Source organism: Canis lupus, chromosome 6, assembly GCF_003254725.2.
Source record: "Canis lupus dingo isolate Sandy chromosome 6, ASM325472v2, whole genome shotgun sequence".
Taxonomy (NCBI): Eukaryota; Metazoa; Chordata; class Mammalia; order Carnivora; family Canidae; genus Canis; species Canis lupus.
In genome coordinates, this window is record NC_064248.1 from 31017382 (window position 1) to 31034373 (window position 16992).

Here is a 16992-nt window from a genome sequence, read left to right on the forward strand (position 1 = left end):
ATGGCCCTGGCATGTACATGGGGCTTATTGCATCTGCTTGGTGGTTTTTAAAGGTCGACTGGTTGGTTTAGCAGCAGAATTCTTTTTGTCAAATGAAATACTACTGGGAAACCAGTATTTCAACAAAACCAGTGGACATCTTTGTCATGAGACAATTTAATTCTGTTTTGGGGAGTATAAAATATCTCATTTTTGGGACCTCCAAAGCACTTCTTTTGGGAGTTTGATTTGAAACCCAGTGATCCATATTGTTAGAATTTCAAACATAATTTTGTGTTGACTTTGGTTGTAACAGAAAAAGTACAAAATCTAAAAGTTCTTTTCCTTCATTCTGTACACTTGAGTGTGATCTGTGGCCTTATGTAAGTTCTAGGTCATTCGTGGATTCATTCAAGTATTTGTTGAGTTCCTGGTGTGTGCCAGGTGTTCTTCTGGTCACTGGGGGTACAGGTGACCAAAATGGATACAAAGCTCTGCCTAATGGAGGGTCTTCTCCCACCATTATCAGCCAAGTTTTGAGGAACCAATGTAAAAATCTAAATGATCCTTGACTTTATAACTTCCATTCCCGTAGGTATTCATTAATCCTTTTATAATCTTTTATAAGAACTCAGTAAAATGTAATAGCCCCCTTCAGGTAGGGTGGAAGAGGTCACTGTTGCCAGCAGCAGATAGGGAGAGTTCTTCCTTGATAGAGGAGTCTGCTAAAGGGAACAAGAGGAATCTGTGATATGAAAGTCACTGACTTTCTGCAGCCACTTTTGCTCTTTCCACCCACTTGTGAGGAAACACACTGTCTGGAGGAACAGGGGCAGGTCACGTCCCTGAGTCATCTAGTCTGCTCCTGGGCAGTGGTGGGGTGGTCAGGGCCTCTTGAGGCCGGGGCTGATGTGCTTTGAGCCTGCCCTGCTTTCTACCCTCCGTGTGTTGTCCTTCACAGGTCTTTCCCAGGGAGGCTGTCAACTACACAGCAGAGAACATCCATAAGTGGGCCTTAGAAAATCGAGAGGCGCTCCTCCGATGGCTGCGGCCACACGGCGGCAAGAGCCTCCTGCTGAACAATGAACTGAAGAAGGGGCCAGCGCTTCTTGTATTTTTACCTTTTAATCCTTTAGCCGAAAGCCACCCCTTAATAGATGAGGTAAGAGTCAGAATGTTAAAAGGTATCTCACGAGGAGCAGGAAAACCTCAAGAACTTGGACATCTCACTCCACGTTGAGAGTGAGTTCCACCAGGAGCCGAGAGTCTGCCAGGAGGGGCAGCTGCATTTCTGAGGTGTTTACTCCTTCGTCCCATAAATGGGAGGGTGTGTGCCGGACATGGGGTCCACTGTAGCATCTCTGGGCCACATTGGCTGATAGCTGTGCTTGGGTCTGGGGGAGTTGGTGAGAGCAGCTGCGCGTCCCTCGGGTAGGGCCAGATGTCCCCCTTCCCACCATGACCAAAGGGGGCATAGTGGGATGGGAGGGACGGCCAGCAGCACAGGAGCCCAGATGCTCGGTGTGGCCCTGGCGATGCCGTTGTCGGGGGCTGGGGCTGAACACCAGCCCAGTGGTTGGTAGCAGCATGGTGGAGCTGGGCTCCCTTGTTTCCCTAAGCCTTTTCTGTTGCACAGAGAAGCAGAGCGGTTTCCAGAGACACACGCTGCTAGGAGTCTGCCCCTCCCTCTTTTCCTGTTTCATCTGGTGCAGTCTCTCTGGGTGTGAGTTTATTTCATACATGGATCATTGGGAGACACTTAGAGAGAGTAATAACAATTACCAGAGAGCGCCTGGGATTGCTAAATTGGATTTACTGGGGGGTTTATTTTTTCCTTCCCTCCAGGATCCCTTAATTGGCCAAAACCAATTTCAGACAGCCAGTGTGCCACTGGCCAGGCTAACCAGACACTGCCTGTCCGGTAGCCCCACCGCGCGAGCCTGACGGGCTGCCTGGAGGCGACAGGGAGATGGGGTTTTTGCCCAGCAGACCCCTGACTTTGCTACTCTGGAGCCTCACTGTGAAACTTGTTAGCCCTGCTGCCGCCCTGGCTTAGAGGAGGAAAGGAGAGCAACCGACTAGCTTTGTTTCTTCTCCCATTAGGGAAGATGTGGAGTAATAAGACTAATTTTCTTTAGAAAATCTTCACTACACAGATATTTTATGAATGGAGAACTCTCCCAAATTACTAGGCCTTTACTGCATTTACTGTTAAGAGCCGTAAGCTCTTTGTAGGAAAGGTAGGGTGTTCACCGAGGTGTTAGCTATGGTTTGGATTTTTACTTTAACTTTTAAATTTTCTTTGTGGAGAATTCGGTCTTGTCTGATTTGGGCAAGTCAGGGTCCTGGGTGGGGTTGTGTTTTGTGACTGGAGCCCAGTTCCTCTGTTTAGGGCCTTGTGGTTGGAATTTGGCCCCTGGTGGAAGGACGCTAGCTTCCCCCATTTCCCCTGGCTCGATATCTCCCTTCTCTCTCCTAACTCCTCCCTATGGCCCAGCCCCCCCTCCTTTTTTTTAAATCACTTTTTTCCAGTGGCTCCTTTCCTCAGAGCAGAGTGTCCCTGCAAGGTAAGTGGATTCCCCTAACCTATGGTTGAGGTTGTTAAAAACCAGATGGCATCTTAGCAGTATTATGGATTACTTAGTCAAATTAAGTGTTCTGTGCAGTACATTTCCCTCTTCATTTTAGGTCAGTTAAGCAAATGTTTATTGAGCATTGTGTCATGGAGCCGTAGAGGAGAAAGATAGAGAAGATGCAGACTTGCTTTCATGGTCTCAGAGGCTTGTCCAGTGGGGCAGCAGGAGCTTGCTTATAATACAAGGCACAGGAAGGTCAGCCCCAGGCCCGGGTCAGGAGGAATTAGAGGAGAGAGGGCTCTGTCCCAGGATGCTGAGGGCCAGGCAGGGGTGAGGTTAGGAGAGGCTGTGCACAGGGCAGATATGGGGGACAGACTTTCGGGGTGGCCAAGATGTTGATGCATTGAGAGAAACGTAAGGGAAGGCACAGCCTGAGCTGAGGCACAGTGATGGGGAAGTTGCTGCAGGTTCAGGATTAGAAGTACTGTAGGTTGTGGGGCCCCCCATAGGGGCTGCCTGGTAAAGAACCAGATTGAAAGCCTGAAGAGGGTAGGCCATTGGGTACATCTTTGAGGACTTCTGGATTAGTTGTTGCCGTCACAATCTCACTGACAAAGGAGAGATGTCAGCAGAGCTGTGTGTTCCTTAGTAAAGTTTTCCAGGTAGCAGTGTTCCAGGAGTGTGGGAAGTAGTAAAATCCAGAGCTTGGTGGGGGAGGGAAGTGGGGTGTGTGAGCAGAGGTAAGGAAGCCATCAGGGTGAGGGTGGCTGGGGTGGGGGAATGAACACCACACTCGACACTCCCAGAGTGAGTTCTAAACTCATCAGCTCCCCAACCCCAGAAGAGGTTAAGCCATAATAAGCCTTTTTCCCCGTGACTACCTCTGGGCCCAACTTGGGCAGACTGTAGAGGAAGTTTCTATTGTTGAGGTCAGTGTCCCGTGAGGGTAGTAGTGTTGGGGCTTGACAAGCCAGGGGTTTTGAGGCAGCTGTGGTCGGGAGTAAACAAGAAGATGGCCGTGTGCTGGCTCCACTGTGAGGCCCGGTCTGGCACTGGCAGCTGCTTATACACATGCACTCCCCCTCGACCCCCACCACAGAATACAGCCTGCACTGCATATAGCGTCAGGCTCCCTGCAGTCTCTACAGAGGGTCCTAGAGAGGTCACAGGACATCTCAGTGGGCTTCCCCAGAGAGATGCTCACTGCAGCCAGCAGAGGGTCTGTGTGACTCTTTCCCCCTTTACCAGCACTGCTCAGAGGTATTCGCGATGTTTAAGCCTCATGAGCAGAGTCATGGTTGTTTTTGTAAAAGACTATAGTAAATACTTGAATTTTTGTGGGTTTTTTTTGGGAGACTGCAGGGGGTGCAGGTGAAAATGGTAATCCACTGTGTCTTTGGGTATCAAGCAGTGCCCAGATGTGGTCAGAGGGTAGCTGGGTTCCTATGGATCATATGGGCTTGACCTTATTAGTGTGATGTGCTATCAGAGCCTTATCCAGAAAGGGCTGAGATGTTTTTGTGTGGGGGGAAAAATGAAACACTGGTTTATCATCTAAAATGATCTTTTCAAGAACTGTTTGTTTTTCTGTACAAATGCATGTGTCTTGAATCAACTCTCTATAAATACTATATATATAAAATTGGGGGATGTTTTTAAAATTGGAAAAGCACTCATTAACTGGCTTTACACACACATTTTATTTATTTTTATTTTTTTTTGAGATTGTATTTTATTTATTCATGATAGACACAGGGAGTGAGAGAGAGGCAAAAACATAGGCGGAGGGAGAAGCAGGCCCCATGCACGGAACCCAACGTGAGACTTGATCCCGGGTCCCCAGGATCACATACTGGGCTGCAGGCAGCACTAAACCGCTGCGCCACCAGGGCTGCCCTTTTTTTATTTTTTAAAGATTTTATTTATTTATCCATGAGAGACAAAGAGAGGCAGAGACACAGGCAGAGGGAGAAGCGGGCTCCATGCAGGGAGCCCAACATGGGACTTGATACCGGGACTCCAGGATTGCACTCTGGGCCGAAGGCAGGCGCTAAACCGCTGAGCCACCCGGGCTGCCCTACACACACATTTTAATGAAACAAAATCCTGAGTGACTTAACACCTTTTAACTAAATGGCAAGATTTGATCCAAGTTAGTACATGATTCTGTTATATTTTTTTATTTTATTTTTTTATATTTTTATTTATTTATTCATGAAAGATATACAGAGAGAGAGGCAGAGACACAGGCAGAGGGAGAAGCAAGCTCCATGCAGGGAGCCCGATGTGGGATTGATCCCGGGACTCCAGGATCATGCCCTGAGCCAAAGGGAGGTGCTAAACCGCTGAGCCACCCAGGCTTCCCCATGATTCTGTTTTAGAGAGTAAATGGAGTAGCTGCTTTTGGATTATAATGACTTGCTAGTTTTCCTTATGAACCTGAGGTGGGTAGTAAAAGGTATTCAGTTTGGAAATAATTGTAGAATGAAATGTAAATCTAATCAGGCTAATACTGATCTCTGAGAGTAAAACGGTTAATCTCCCCAGGAAGTGGAAATGTGTATGTTACCCTAAGATGCCATTCATGCACCAGAGCTTCTTGGGCATTTGTTCTGTGCCTGGCTCTGTGCTAGGCTCTGGGGAAGACAGGAGAAATCAAACAGGGTCCCTACCCATGAGGGTCCATAAGCTTGTGAGGACGTCTCAGCAGATACTTGTGAGACTGTGGGAAGGGCTTTGGGACTCTGAAGATGCAGAACTGAACTCTTCCCAGCTGAGGTAGGGTGAGGTGGTGTTAGCCTTACTGAAGTAGCCATCCATGCTGATGCTGGGCCTTGGGTACAGTATTGAGGTTTGTCAGATGGAGGAGGTCCTGGCCAGGCCTGGTCTAAAGAGGGAGGAGCGACACTGAAAAAGCAGACACAGGCCAGACTTCGCTGGATTTTATCCTCCAGGTAGTAGGGAGCCATCGAATATCATTTGTCTGCAGAGTGCTGTGCTTAGGGTGGTAGTTTTAGAATTAACAGTGGCAATGTGGAGGCTGAGTGAGGCAGGGGAGAGCACATGGTCGTGGTCTGTGACGACTGAAGGCTTGGATTGAGGCTGTGGCCTTGGGGACACAGAACGGCTGGCTTTATGTTGCTCAAGTCAGAGGCAGCTGGGCTTGAGGTTTGCGCTGACATGAAGGGGAGGTTGGAGCTCAAAGGATCACCATTCCCACTTGATGATGCTATTTTCCCAGAGAGGGCGGTATGCGGGAAGGAGAGGGTTATGGGGGAAAGTGGGATGGACAAATGTGGTTTGGAACAGGTTGAACTTGCGGTCTCCTGTGAGGTGTGAATTTACTTGGAAACATGCATGCTGTGAAGTATTGTGATCCATTTGTGAGATGTTTGGGAAATATATAGACTTAAGGTAAAAAAAGAAGACATTGCACGTATGTAAGAGTTGCAATGCTTGAAGGGGAAATACCCTCCTCTGGGAGTTGAGATTAAAAATCTCTCCCTGGCCCCTTGGCCAGGAAGCATGTCATGGGTGAGCTGGGCTCTTGTGCAGTGACAAAGACGTCCACCTCTAAGGCCTTCTCCCTCTCTGCACAGTTGGCTCCCTGTTGATAGAGGGACATGTTCTGAGAGAATCTGAGCCCCTTTGTTAATAGCTTTCAGTGCACAGGTTTCCTCTTCCTTTTTGGCACCAGGAGAGGACATGGCTCTTCGTGAAGCTCAGCAGGATGCTTCCCCCGCCTGCGGGCCTTGGGGCTCTTTCCCTACACTGTCACCGCGCCTCTCACCAGCTCTGCCTGTCTTTCAGATCACCGAAGTGGCCTTGGAGTATAACAACTGTCACTGGGGACCAGGTGGTGGAGCAGCTCCTGCAGCACCTGCGGCGGGCAGACGCCCCGCTATTGAGGCCTCTAGCACCTGAACCCCCTGAGCAGCTGCCGGAGCCGCCGCTGATCACGGCATCCCCCTGCTGTAACACCGTGGTGCTGCCCCAGTGGCACTCCGTCTCCAGGACCCACAACGTCTGCGAGCTGTGTGTCAACCAGAGCACGGGGGGCGTCAGGCCGAGCTCGGTGGGCATGCCTCAGTGCAGCTTTTTTGAGATGGCGGCAGCTCTGGATTCTTTCTACCTCAAGGAGCAGACATTTTATCATGTGGCATCGGACAGCATAGAATGCAGCAATTTTCTGAGTTCCTATAGTCCCTTCAGCTACTACACTGCATGTTGCAGGACCATAAACAGGGCCGTGACGGGCTTCATTGATTCTGGACAAAGTGTCTTTGAAACCCCGACCATCACGTTTTCTTCCCTTGAGAAGAAATGTGAGGTCGATCCCCCAGGCTCCGTTCCTCACATTGAGGAGAACAGGTATCTCTTTCCTGAGGTGGACGTGAGTAGCACAAACTTCACAGGCCTGAGCTGCAGAACCAACAAGACCCTGAACATCTACCTTTTGGATTCAAATTTATTTTGGTTATATGCAGAGAGGCTGGGGGCTCCGAGTGCCACTCGGGTGAAGGAATTCGCCACGATTGTTGATGTGAAAGAAGAGTCTCACTATATCTTGGATCCAAAACAAGCTCTTATGAAGTTCACCCTAGGTACTGTGGGCAGTTTCCTTCCCCAAACATAAAAAGTTTTGCTTAACTTAATACCGGTCACTTTCATCTAGGATCTCAGTACATTTGGTCACGGGGTGGGGGTGGGGGGGGCGGGGGGGACATCAGCTCTTTAGCTCATTTAAAATATATAGGCTGCAGTTGGTCATAATTTTAAAAGAAGCTAATTTTGTTTATTCATTGGAACAAACTTCCTAACTCCAAATTTTGGATAAGTTTGTCATGTAGCCCCTTGGGGGTGGGGTGGGGAGGTAGGTGGTCAAGGTTCCAGATTGATAGTGCTTGTCCCATTTCTAAATTGGAGTGGGCTGCATGGGGTGGGAACCTGGCCCCGAGGGAAAGCAGTGTGGTGGAGAGTCATTCTGATGGGAGCATCCCAGGGGACTGATGAATATGAGCCCCCACAGCAGTGCCACTGTAAAGGAGCTTAGGAAGCAGTGAAACAGTAGAACCACCTGTCCTCCCTTTTGTCTCACAGGTTTGGATGTATGAATATCAAGGCCACAAAACCTAATTTGTTCTGTTGCTGTTTATACCTCCTTGAGAAACGCTGCTCTGACCTTTTGTGCCTTGATTGTAACAAACAAGCATCCAGTGCAATAAGTGTCCCCTTGCAAACCAGCAAAAACCACTTTGGGGGTGGGGGGCCCATTATGGGAAAGCATGTGCGAGCTTGCCCCTGGGGCTTAGCAGCCGCAGTAAACTAACCCATGCTGTCCTGTTCCCAGGACTTTGCTGACATACTTGATGTCCACACAAGGAAGTGAGAATTCAAAAGCCGTGTTAGTTCAGCCTCATTGGTAACACGGGGAAAGTCAGTGTTTGCCAAATGCAGACAGGAGGAATTTGGTAGGGAGGGAAACCTGTTATTTCCAAGTTTTAGAGGGTATGAAAGCAAGAGTAAACTCAGAGCCCCCTAAATAATAGTCTTTTTATCGGTCTTCTTTAAAGCCCAGGTGAAGCTTGTTTCTGATAATCGACACTTTTGGAAAGGCTTATGTAAATGTTGGTTTTTTCCCCTGTCAAATTATATATTAAGATTTTATTTATTTATTCATGATAGACACACAGAGAGAGAGAGAGAGAGGCAGAGACACAGGCAGGGAGAAACAGGCTCCATGCCGGGAGCCCAATGCGGGACTCGATCCCAGGGACTCCAGGATCAGCTCTGGGCCAAAGGCAGGCGCCAAACCGCCGAGCCATCCAGGGATCCCCCCAAATTATGTATTATAAACATGAAGCTCCTAAGTGTTGAAAGGAACCCTGTGAACCAATCACTTTATGAATTGCATTCTCCATTGATACTACAAATTGCACCTCATCTGTGTTTTCTAAAGTTACATTTTGGTGTACTGAATTTTCTTAAAGTGAAACAAGCCTGTGTTTTTGGAGTGTTCATTGGACTTCTGTGAATTCTGCTCAGTAATACTCAAGCATTCATTGAGCTCATAATGGTATTCAATTTGAATTTAAGGGTCATCTGAAAGAAGCCTTCTTCAGAGTATCTACTCTGAAACACACACATCTAGCTCAGTTGTATTCCTGTAGTTGACGACCACATTTGTAAGGGTCCTTGTGAAAAAATACTTGTGTGTCGTTGATTTGCAGAGTTGACTTTTATGTTGGCTTCTCTTGGCCAGTTTAGGGATTTAGGTTTCATTTAGATGAGGAGAAAATTTTTGGTTTTATGTCTCAGAAACATAGCCAAGTAAGTTACTCAGATGTAGACAATGACCTCTGTTTAGTATGCACATGACACCCTTCACTTCCTCTCCCCTCTGCAGAACACGTCACTGTTCATCAAGACCTCAAAATAGAGAGGGTTAGAAGAAGGAGAAAGAAGGGAGAGCGCAGACCAGCCCTGCTTCAGACAGACAACCAAGCAATCTGAGGACAGTGGAGTTTATGAGGAGAGGTGTCAGGTCAAGTTAGGCTTTAGTATTGCTTCTGGGTTATATATATAGGTTTTCCCACTAAATATAATTGAGTTTATTTTTCCTAAACTTTCAAGAAGGAAACTTGAAAAACTTGAATAAACAAAAACCATAGCTCCTTGTTCTTGAATTTATGAGCATGAGACATCCACTTGCAACAGCTTGTGTAGTAGCTGCCCTTGTAGTGATGTTTAAAGGTCTTAGAATTGGGGGGATCCCTGGGTGGCTCAGTGGTTTAGTGCCTGCCTTTGGCCCAGGGCATGATCCTGGAGTCCCGGGATCGAGTCCCAAGTCGGGCTTCCGGCATGGAGCCTGCTTCTCCCTCCTCCTGTGTCTCTGCCTCTCTCTCTGTCTCTCTCTCTCTCTCTCTCATGAATAAATAAATAAATCTTTAAAAAAATAAAAAAAATAAAGGTCCTAGAATTGTAGGTTGAAATCTCTTAAAGATTGTGGCGTGTTGATCTGTGCAGTCTCGGGTGTCTATTTGTGGACCAGTCCTGTTAGAAAAAAGAGAATTCCTAGTCTGTAAATACTAGAGCATCTGATCCCGCACAGCATTTTGTTACCTAAATCACCGTCTGGGGAGTTGTCTCAAAGCTACACCTGGTGCCATGCTGGGCAGTTGTAGTCAGGGTTTTACCTGGGCAGTTGCAGTCAGGGTTTTACCTGTAGAGGAAGTGTTAAAAATGTAAGCCTGTGAAGCCAGCCCAGGTTTTTAAATGTAGAGTTTAAAGTAGGCCAGCTATTCTCCCTGTACTTAGCAAAGAGCTGATCTCATTTTCTCTTTATTTTTAGAGTCTTTTATTCAAAACTTCAGCGTTCTCTACAGTCCCTTGAAAAGACATCTTATAGGAAGTGACTCTGCCCAGTTCCCTTCTCAGCATCTAATCACTGAAGTGACAACTGATACCTTTTGGGAAGTGGTCCTTCAAAAACAGGTATGGAATAATGAGAGAGACAAAAGTTAAGCCATCTCTCCCTATTAAAACAATTCCCAGAGCTGCAGTTCCTGGGGTGAGCGTTCAGGTTTGATGAGTAGATTAATCTTGTGGCAGTCTTCTTGCACAATGCACATGAGTTGCACGGTGGTTTTCTAACTGCCAAAAGTCCTTAGAGAAGGCCTGTAATTGGAAAGCTCTAAAAATGAAATTTTTCATAATTGGTGCATAAGCAGCATTTCTTGAATGCCTGCTGGGTTCTAAGCACAATGAGGACATGAGCCCATTTCCGAGGCGCCAGTAACAGCCATCTTCCCTTCCCCCAGGACGTTTTGCTGCTTTATTATGCACAGTGGTGCGGCTTCTGTCCATCCCTCAATCACGTCTTTATCCAGCTAGCTCGCCTCCTGCCGTCGGACACATTCACTGTGGCAAGGTAAGGGAGCCTGCGGCACTTTGGGCTTGTGCCTGTCTCTCCTCCTTATGGCTTAGCCACTTGGTTTGCAGGGGTCTGCCCATTTTCCATTAACCCTGGGCAGGGTGCAATTTCATTGTCAGCTGAAAGCCATGAGCAAAACCTCATTGAAACCAAAGTTTTCCTGATGAGTTCTGAGTGTTCCTTCTATAGTGTCGAGTATGTTTAGCCCTGATTGAATTCATGGGAGGATGAGTGTGGTGGGAGCAGTGCTGACCTGGTTGCTAAGACAACTCCTGGAGTGGCCAACTCCCCGGAATAGCATGGGAAGGGTGCCCATGGACTTGCATGGCGCTAGAGCCTCGGCCCAGAGAAAGGGGGCCGCTCCCTGATGTGCTGCCAACCGGCCCCGGAGCAGATCTCTCCACCAGGTCTGGGTTTCCCTTCTCGCTCCTAAAATTAGGAGGAAGGATTGGTTGATATATGTGTGTTTTAGTTTCGTGATTCCGTGGGTACTGGATGTGGCCTCTGTAGTAATCAAAACAGTTTTTAAATCGTTGTTTTATAGAAACAAGCCTTAAAGTGTTTTTGGAAAAGGTACTAAGCTGTTCAGGGGGCGGGGGGGCTGTTTAGACTTCAGCCTTCCAGACAGAATTAAATATAAAAGATTAAATCATAGGAAAAAATAGCAGAACATAGAATATTGGGTTTGCTAGTTCCTTTGAGAGATGGAAACTTTCCAAAGTGAAGCAGTTACAAAAAAATAATTAAAGATGAACGGATTCCACTAGATGAATGGATTCTACTCCGTGCAGTGAGAAAAATAAGGAAAGTAGGCTTTTAGAAAGGACACTAGCTATGTTTTACAGCCTCTGTATTTCACCCACTGGATCTACTATAAGTAATGATTAGAACCAAATTTGAGGGGTTACTGTGCAATGAGGTTTTTCTATATACATGTTATCTGACCTTGTCAGAACATGCAGTGAAGCAGGTATAATAGTTGCTCTCTTTTTACTGAGGAGGAAACTGAGCCACAGAGGGAAGGTAACTTGCCCAGAGTCACATAGCCTGTCAGTGAAGGACAGGACTCCCAACTCCAGACCCTGAGAAAGAATAGGGGTTTAAGGAACTGCCGAGAGGGGAATGTGGTCTGTCCACACAGGGAAGTGTTCTTTAGCCTTAAAAAGGAGGGACATTCTGACACCTGACAACATGTATAACCTTTGAGGACTCAGTGTTAAATGCAGTACAAAGGGATGCGTACTGTGTGATGTGAGGCACCCAAGCGTGTCAGATTCACAGAATCAAAGTAGATGGTGGGTGCGGGGGGAGTGGAGAGTGGGGAGCTGTTGAATGGAGAGAGAGTCTGTGTTTTGTAGGATGAAGAAACCGTTGTGGAGGCGGGTGGGGTGATGGCCGCACAGCATCATGGGTGCACTTCATGCTGCTGAGCAGTGCGCTCAGAAATGGTCAGGCTGGGACATTTTGTGTGTATATTACCACAGTGAAAAACCACCTGGGGCGCAGGGGGAGACACAGCTGGGAGGGACTCCTGGGTGAAGAAGAGAGGTGAGGAGTAGGATTCTCCTGGAGGAGGAGAGTGTAAATACATAAGTAGGGAGAGTACAGTCTAGTCAGTGTAAATTAAAACAATAACAGTATCATTTACACTTATAGGTGCTGTTAAGTGACGGGAGTCTTGTGTTGATAGAGTCAAATGAAATTGGCACAGTCAGAAGTAGGTCATAGGATAAGTGAATTGGGTGGAACCTTTTTGGAAAGCATGTTAGCAACATTTGTAAGAAAGCACAAAAATAGTTATGCATTTTTGCCCCAGTTAATTTCACTTTGGGGAATTAAGGAACTGGGACTTGGAGAGAAGCGTGAGCTGTCACTGTAGCGTGATTTATGTCCACCAGGAGAGCAGTGCCTAAGTAAATTGTGACTGGAGTTTGAAGGGATTTTTACCCATTTATTAGAACAATGCTTTTCATATAATTAGTTGAATCACATGTGAGATGTACGGATGCCGCTCTCCACAATATGTAGGCGTCTACACCACGCTCGAATAAGAATCCCAGAAAGAAAGTCCTGATTAGCCCAGTGGAATTCTGAGTGGAGGTTTATGATCATGTTTTTCTTCTGATTGTACATTTTTTCTGAAGTAAAACTCAGGAGAAAAAAAGTATTTGATGATAGACTAAAGCGTTCAATAACCACTTATTTAGAAAACAGAACCCTGATGTTTTAAGTAGGCTGTCCCAGGCAGAGGCAGGAGTCCTGTTTTGTTAAATTGTGTAAAACCATTATAATTTGGTCATCCTTCTGGACAAATGCATCGCACTGATTCACTCCCATCCCCCATTATACTTTCTGAAAGCTTGTTTCAAGTTAGTGATTCAAAAAATTGCCATCTTTTGTGTGCATTGTTTTTGATGATTGACATCGGAACCTCCTGGCCAAGTGGTCCTCCACTTGGTCTGCTCCCCTCTTCTAGGATGTGTTTTGTTTTTGAACCATTTGAGCAAGACTTGCGGGCTGGGGTGGGGGGCTCAGGGTCATAACTTTATTTACTCCAATCCTACTAATTCTTGCAAATGGGACATCTCGATGGACTAATGACTACACGCTTAGCTGAGTGCCGGCTGCAGGAGGGGCCGCTACTTCAATAGTAAAAAAGCACAGGTTGGGTAATTTAGCACAGATGTCATTTTCTGTATTAGAAAATTAATCTAAGATCTGCTAAGAAAGTCCATGTTTTGTAGCCTCCATCCAGATATACAAACAGTCCATGTTTTGTAGCCTCCATCCAGATATACAAAACATAAATATTAAATAGAGTATAAGCTTTATTTTCTAACTTTCTTATGTCTTCAGAGGCTTGATGTATTTTGGACAATGATTCCCATTTTCCAGAGCGAATTTGGGGATTAAAGTACTTGACCCGACTCCATCAGGTGGGTAGACAGCCCCCGGAGATGTCAGTGAGCTTTTTGGGAAAGTTCATACTTACTCACAGGATATGTCACTTCCGCTCCGTAAATTGAGTGGAAAGTGGCATGTTCTGGAAGAATCGGTTCTTCTTGCCTGAGTTGCAGCCAGCTTGCGTTGGTAGTGCTCTAAGAGGAGCTGATCAGTGGGGCCACAGAAAATGCTCCAGGCTCTTCGTTATCAGGGAAGGTTCTTTCACGTTGGGAGTGTCCTGGACTGATCTTTAACTTTTTCTCATCTTTCCCTTTGCCAGGATTGATGTATCTCAGAATGACCTTCCATGGGAATTTATGGTCGACCGTCTTCCTACTGTTTTATTTTTTCCCTGCAACAGGTAATGCTGAGTTTTTTCAATATTTGGGCAGATGGGATCCTTTTGCCGAAAATGAAATGAGTTTAAGGTACTTTACAGAAGTGAAATGCAGATCATTAGCTATTACTAAATTATTTTAAATAAAATACATTGCTCAAAATGTGCCATTAGGGACTAAGGGTAAAAGAGCTTTGGTATCACAAGGTCACATGAGGTTTTGGTGAAAACTTTGCCCCTCCCAGAGTGTGGGGCACTCACGAACATGAATGTGGCAATCAGAGCTGGTGTGCCTTCTTGGCCTTGTGAGCGTACAGTGGCTGGAAAGCAAAGAGCTGCATTCACGTGGGCCAGGTGACGGTAGCTCATCCGTTGGGCCTCCCGGATATCAGGCCCTGCCTGCCTCAGGCTCGCATGTTTGTCATTTTCCATGGAGTCCTGCTGGTGACTGCCTTGTCCCTCTTGTGCAAGTTGGAAATGGAGTCTCTCCTCCCCACTGCACCCCATCCTGGGATTCTAGGCGCCTTCTCCCCACTTACGCAAACATCTGTGAACATCCGCCCTGGGGAGTTCACCTTGATGTCTCCACATTTGTCTAAGTGGACTCTAAGTTCCGTGATGACAGCACCTACCCTGAAAGCCCAGCAGACGGGGATGGGACATCAGCAAAGGGACAGCCTAACTTGGAAATTAGTAAGTGTTGGATGCGGATGTTTTGCTAAAAGGGAAATTAACTCTTGGCCTTTGAAAGCTTGATAAACCAAATGTTCTGTCCCCTTTTTAAAAAGATTCCCTTTGTTTGTAGAAGGACGGGTCCTCAGGGACCAGTCACGCAGCTCTGACCGTATCTTTCCAGGGAGAAGCGTTTGCAGGATTATTTTAGTGAGGTTCCTAAGTCATACATAGGATGTCTCTGGTTCTCATTTCCTGCACTCACTTCTATTGTTCACTGCAGCCACTGCCATACTTTCTTTTTCTCTAAGAGAGTGCTTCCTTCATGGGGACTGAATCATTTCCTTGTTTTTTCCTCTTTATCTCAAGGAATTTTTGCTGGAATACTTCCTGGGGTAGTAGGGTCCTGTCACATCACATACTAAAAACAGAGTGTGACTCATCCTGTTCTGCTAACTGTCCTGATGAACCTTTTTCCTTCTAAGCATTTAAAGTGCCACACAGCCAAGGAATCCTGGATAGTAACACTAGCAATTTCATCTCTGTGGGATGGAGGTTGGACATGAAGTTGAATGAAGCATGGTTTTGGAATTTCAGACATGGTTTAGGAAAGTGATAAAGTTCTAACACCCAGCACAAGACACACAGAATTGTGTGCTTGGGAGACTGAGTTGGGCTGTGTGGGGAGGACTGAGCTTTAATTAGAGAGTTGCTTGATGTTGTCACCTTGGGCATGTGCAACAGTGCTCCCTGCAGCCCCCTCACCATTGGAAAGTCAAGAATGTAAATACTAGATATAAGAAGAGTGTCCAGCTCCTTGTTAATACAGAGAGCTTGGGAAACCAAAGCCTTGCCACTCAGGAATAGAATTTTTCTTATTTCCTAAAAATAAAGAGTGGTCAGAAATGAAGTGAGCTCCTTGTCAGCTGGTCCAAGTTGAACGTTTGGTATACTCAGAAGGTGTAAATGGGCCAAGAGCAGGCGCAAGAGAGAAAATGAAAAGGATTTTTTCATGATGCATATGTTTATATTATTTTTGGTGAAGAGACTATAAATATATATTTTAATGAGACATAAGTAAATGTGCTAGGTTAAAGTGTGTGCAGTAAGTAGCAAGATGTAGACAGTTATTTTGGAGGAGGATTACAGGTGATGTGAGGGATGCCTCTTGTTTGTCTTGCAATTGGTCTCCAGTGAGCACATATTTTATAGTCATTGAAGAGAGAAACTACATGAAAGAGCTTGTCCTCCCCCATCGTGTGACCCTCCTCTCCCTGGCAGAGGCGGCATTCCTGCGCAGGGGTGTCTGAGAGCCACTCTTCCTTGCGTGACATTTCCAAATTCAGGTGCTCTGGCACGGGCCTGGGTGAGGACCCAGCTGGCTTACTGTAGTGTGTGCCCTGGGGAGGGCCTCACTTCTGTAGAGGAGCAGCCTGCCCTTAGTATCCTCAGTATCCTACCTCCTCTTTCAGAGTAGAGACCTTATACCCTGTCATGTTTTTGGTTTTTTTTTTTTTTTTTAAATTTTTTTTAAAGATTTTATTTATTCATGAGAGAGGCAGAGAGAGGGTGGGGGCAGAGACACAGGCAGAGGGAGAAGCGGGCTCCAAGCAGGGAGCCTGATGTGGGACTCGATCCCGGGATGCCAGGATCACGCCCTGGGCTGAAGGCAGACGCTCAACTGCTGAGCCACCCAGGGATCCCGTGTCATGTTTTTATTTAGCTGTTTAGGTGTTAGAAGTGTGTGAACACACTTCTAATGAATTTAGAGTGGAGTCAAACTTTGGGACCTTTTACTACAACGCTTTCAAAATAATTCGTTTTTGGAAGTTTGTTCACAGCTTGTGTCCTTGTTACTTCCAAAAAGTTGGAAAGCCGTTTAGCACACCCGTTTGGTAGATTCACAGAGATTGCTCCAGGGATCTGTCTCTAAAATAGCATCCTTACAGGTGTCATTCTCTGTAATGTAAACGTCTCCCCCACATACTTCGGTACCTAGGCAGCTCTCTCCTGGGGTCTTTCACAGTTACTCTATCCTGCAAGACCAGGTTGGCATTGCATATCTTAGTGGCAGAGCCAGCCTCCTCTTGTCCTTTGTTGCCCACGCTTCATGGGGGCCAGGAGGTTTTTTAGTCATCTGTTGAATGACTGGGAGGCCCCACTTGAAGCACACTTCTCTATGTTAAGAAAACCATGCTTTAAAGGGTGGGGTGTGTGGTTATAAACTTACTGCAAATACCTGACTATTCCATTCATTTGAAAGTCTCTGTAAATGTATAAAATGGGGCATATGTGATTTTTTTTTCCTGTGATTTTTATTTCATTGGGAAAGAGCTACCCGCCCACAAAAGAATACCTTTTGTCTTTTCTTAGATATTTGACCACTGGTTTTGTGTGTGGAAAGTGTGTGTAAGCTTTTAATGAGTGGTTTCTGAGAATACCACAGAATAATATGATTGTTTTTAGGCTAACACTCAGCAGTCAGGTAGCTCATGCCATCCATACAGCAGTCCCCTGAGAGCAGTGATGCTCTTATTACTCCTTTTATAGAT

General features: G+C 46.3%; 1 protein-coding gene across 1 annotated transcript in view; it reads left to right on the forward strand.

Moving 5' to 3' along the window:
- The window catches only part of TXNDC11 (thioredoxin domain containing 11), a 63876-nt gene that overhangs the window by 45233 nt on the left and 1651 nt on the right, over window positions 1-16992 (forward strand). The window contains 6 exon segments of the mRNA XM_049111388.1: window positions 941-1141; window positions 6366-6401; window positions 6403-7159; window positions 9907-10049; window positions 10376-10485; window positions 13712-13792. Of these exon segments, the coding sequence (XP_048967345.1) occupies window positions 941-1141; window positions 6366-6401; window positions 6403-7159; window positions 9907-10049; window positions 10376-10485; window positions 13712-13792 (1328 nt within the window).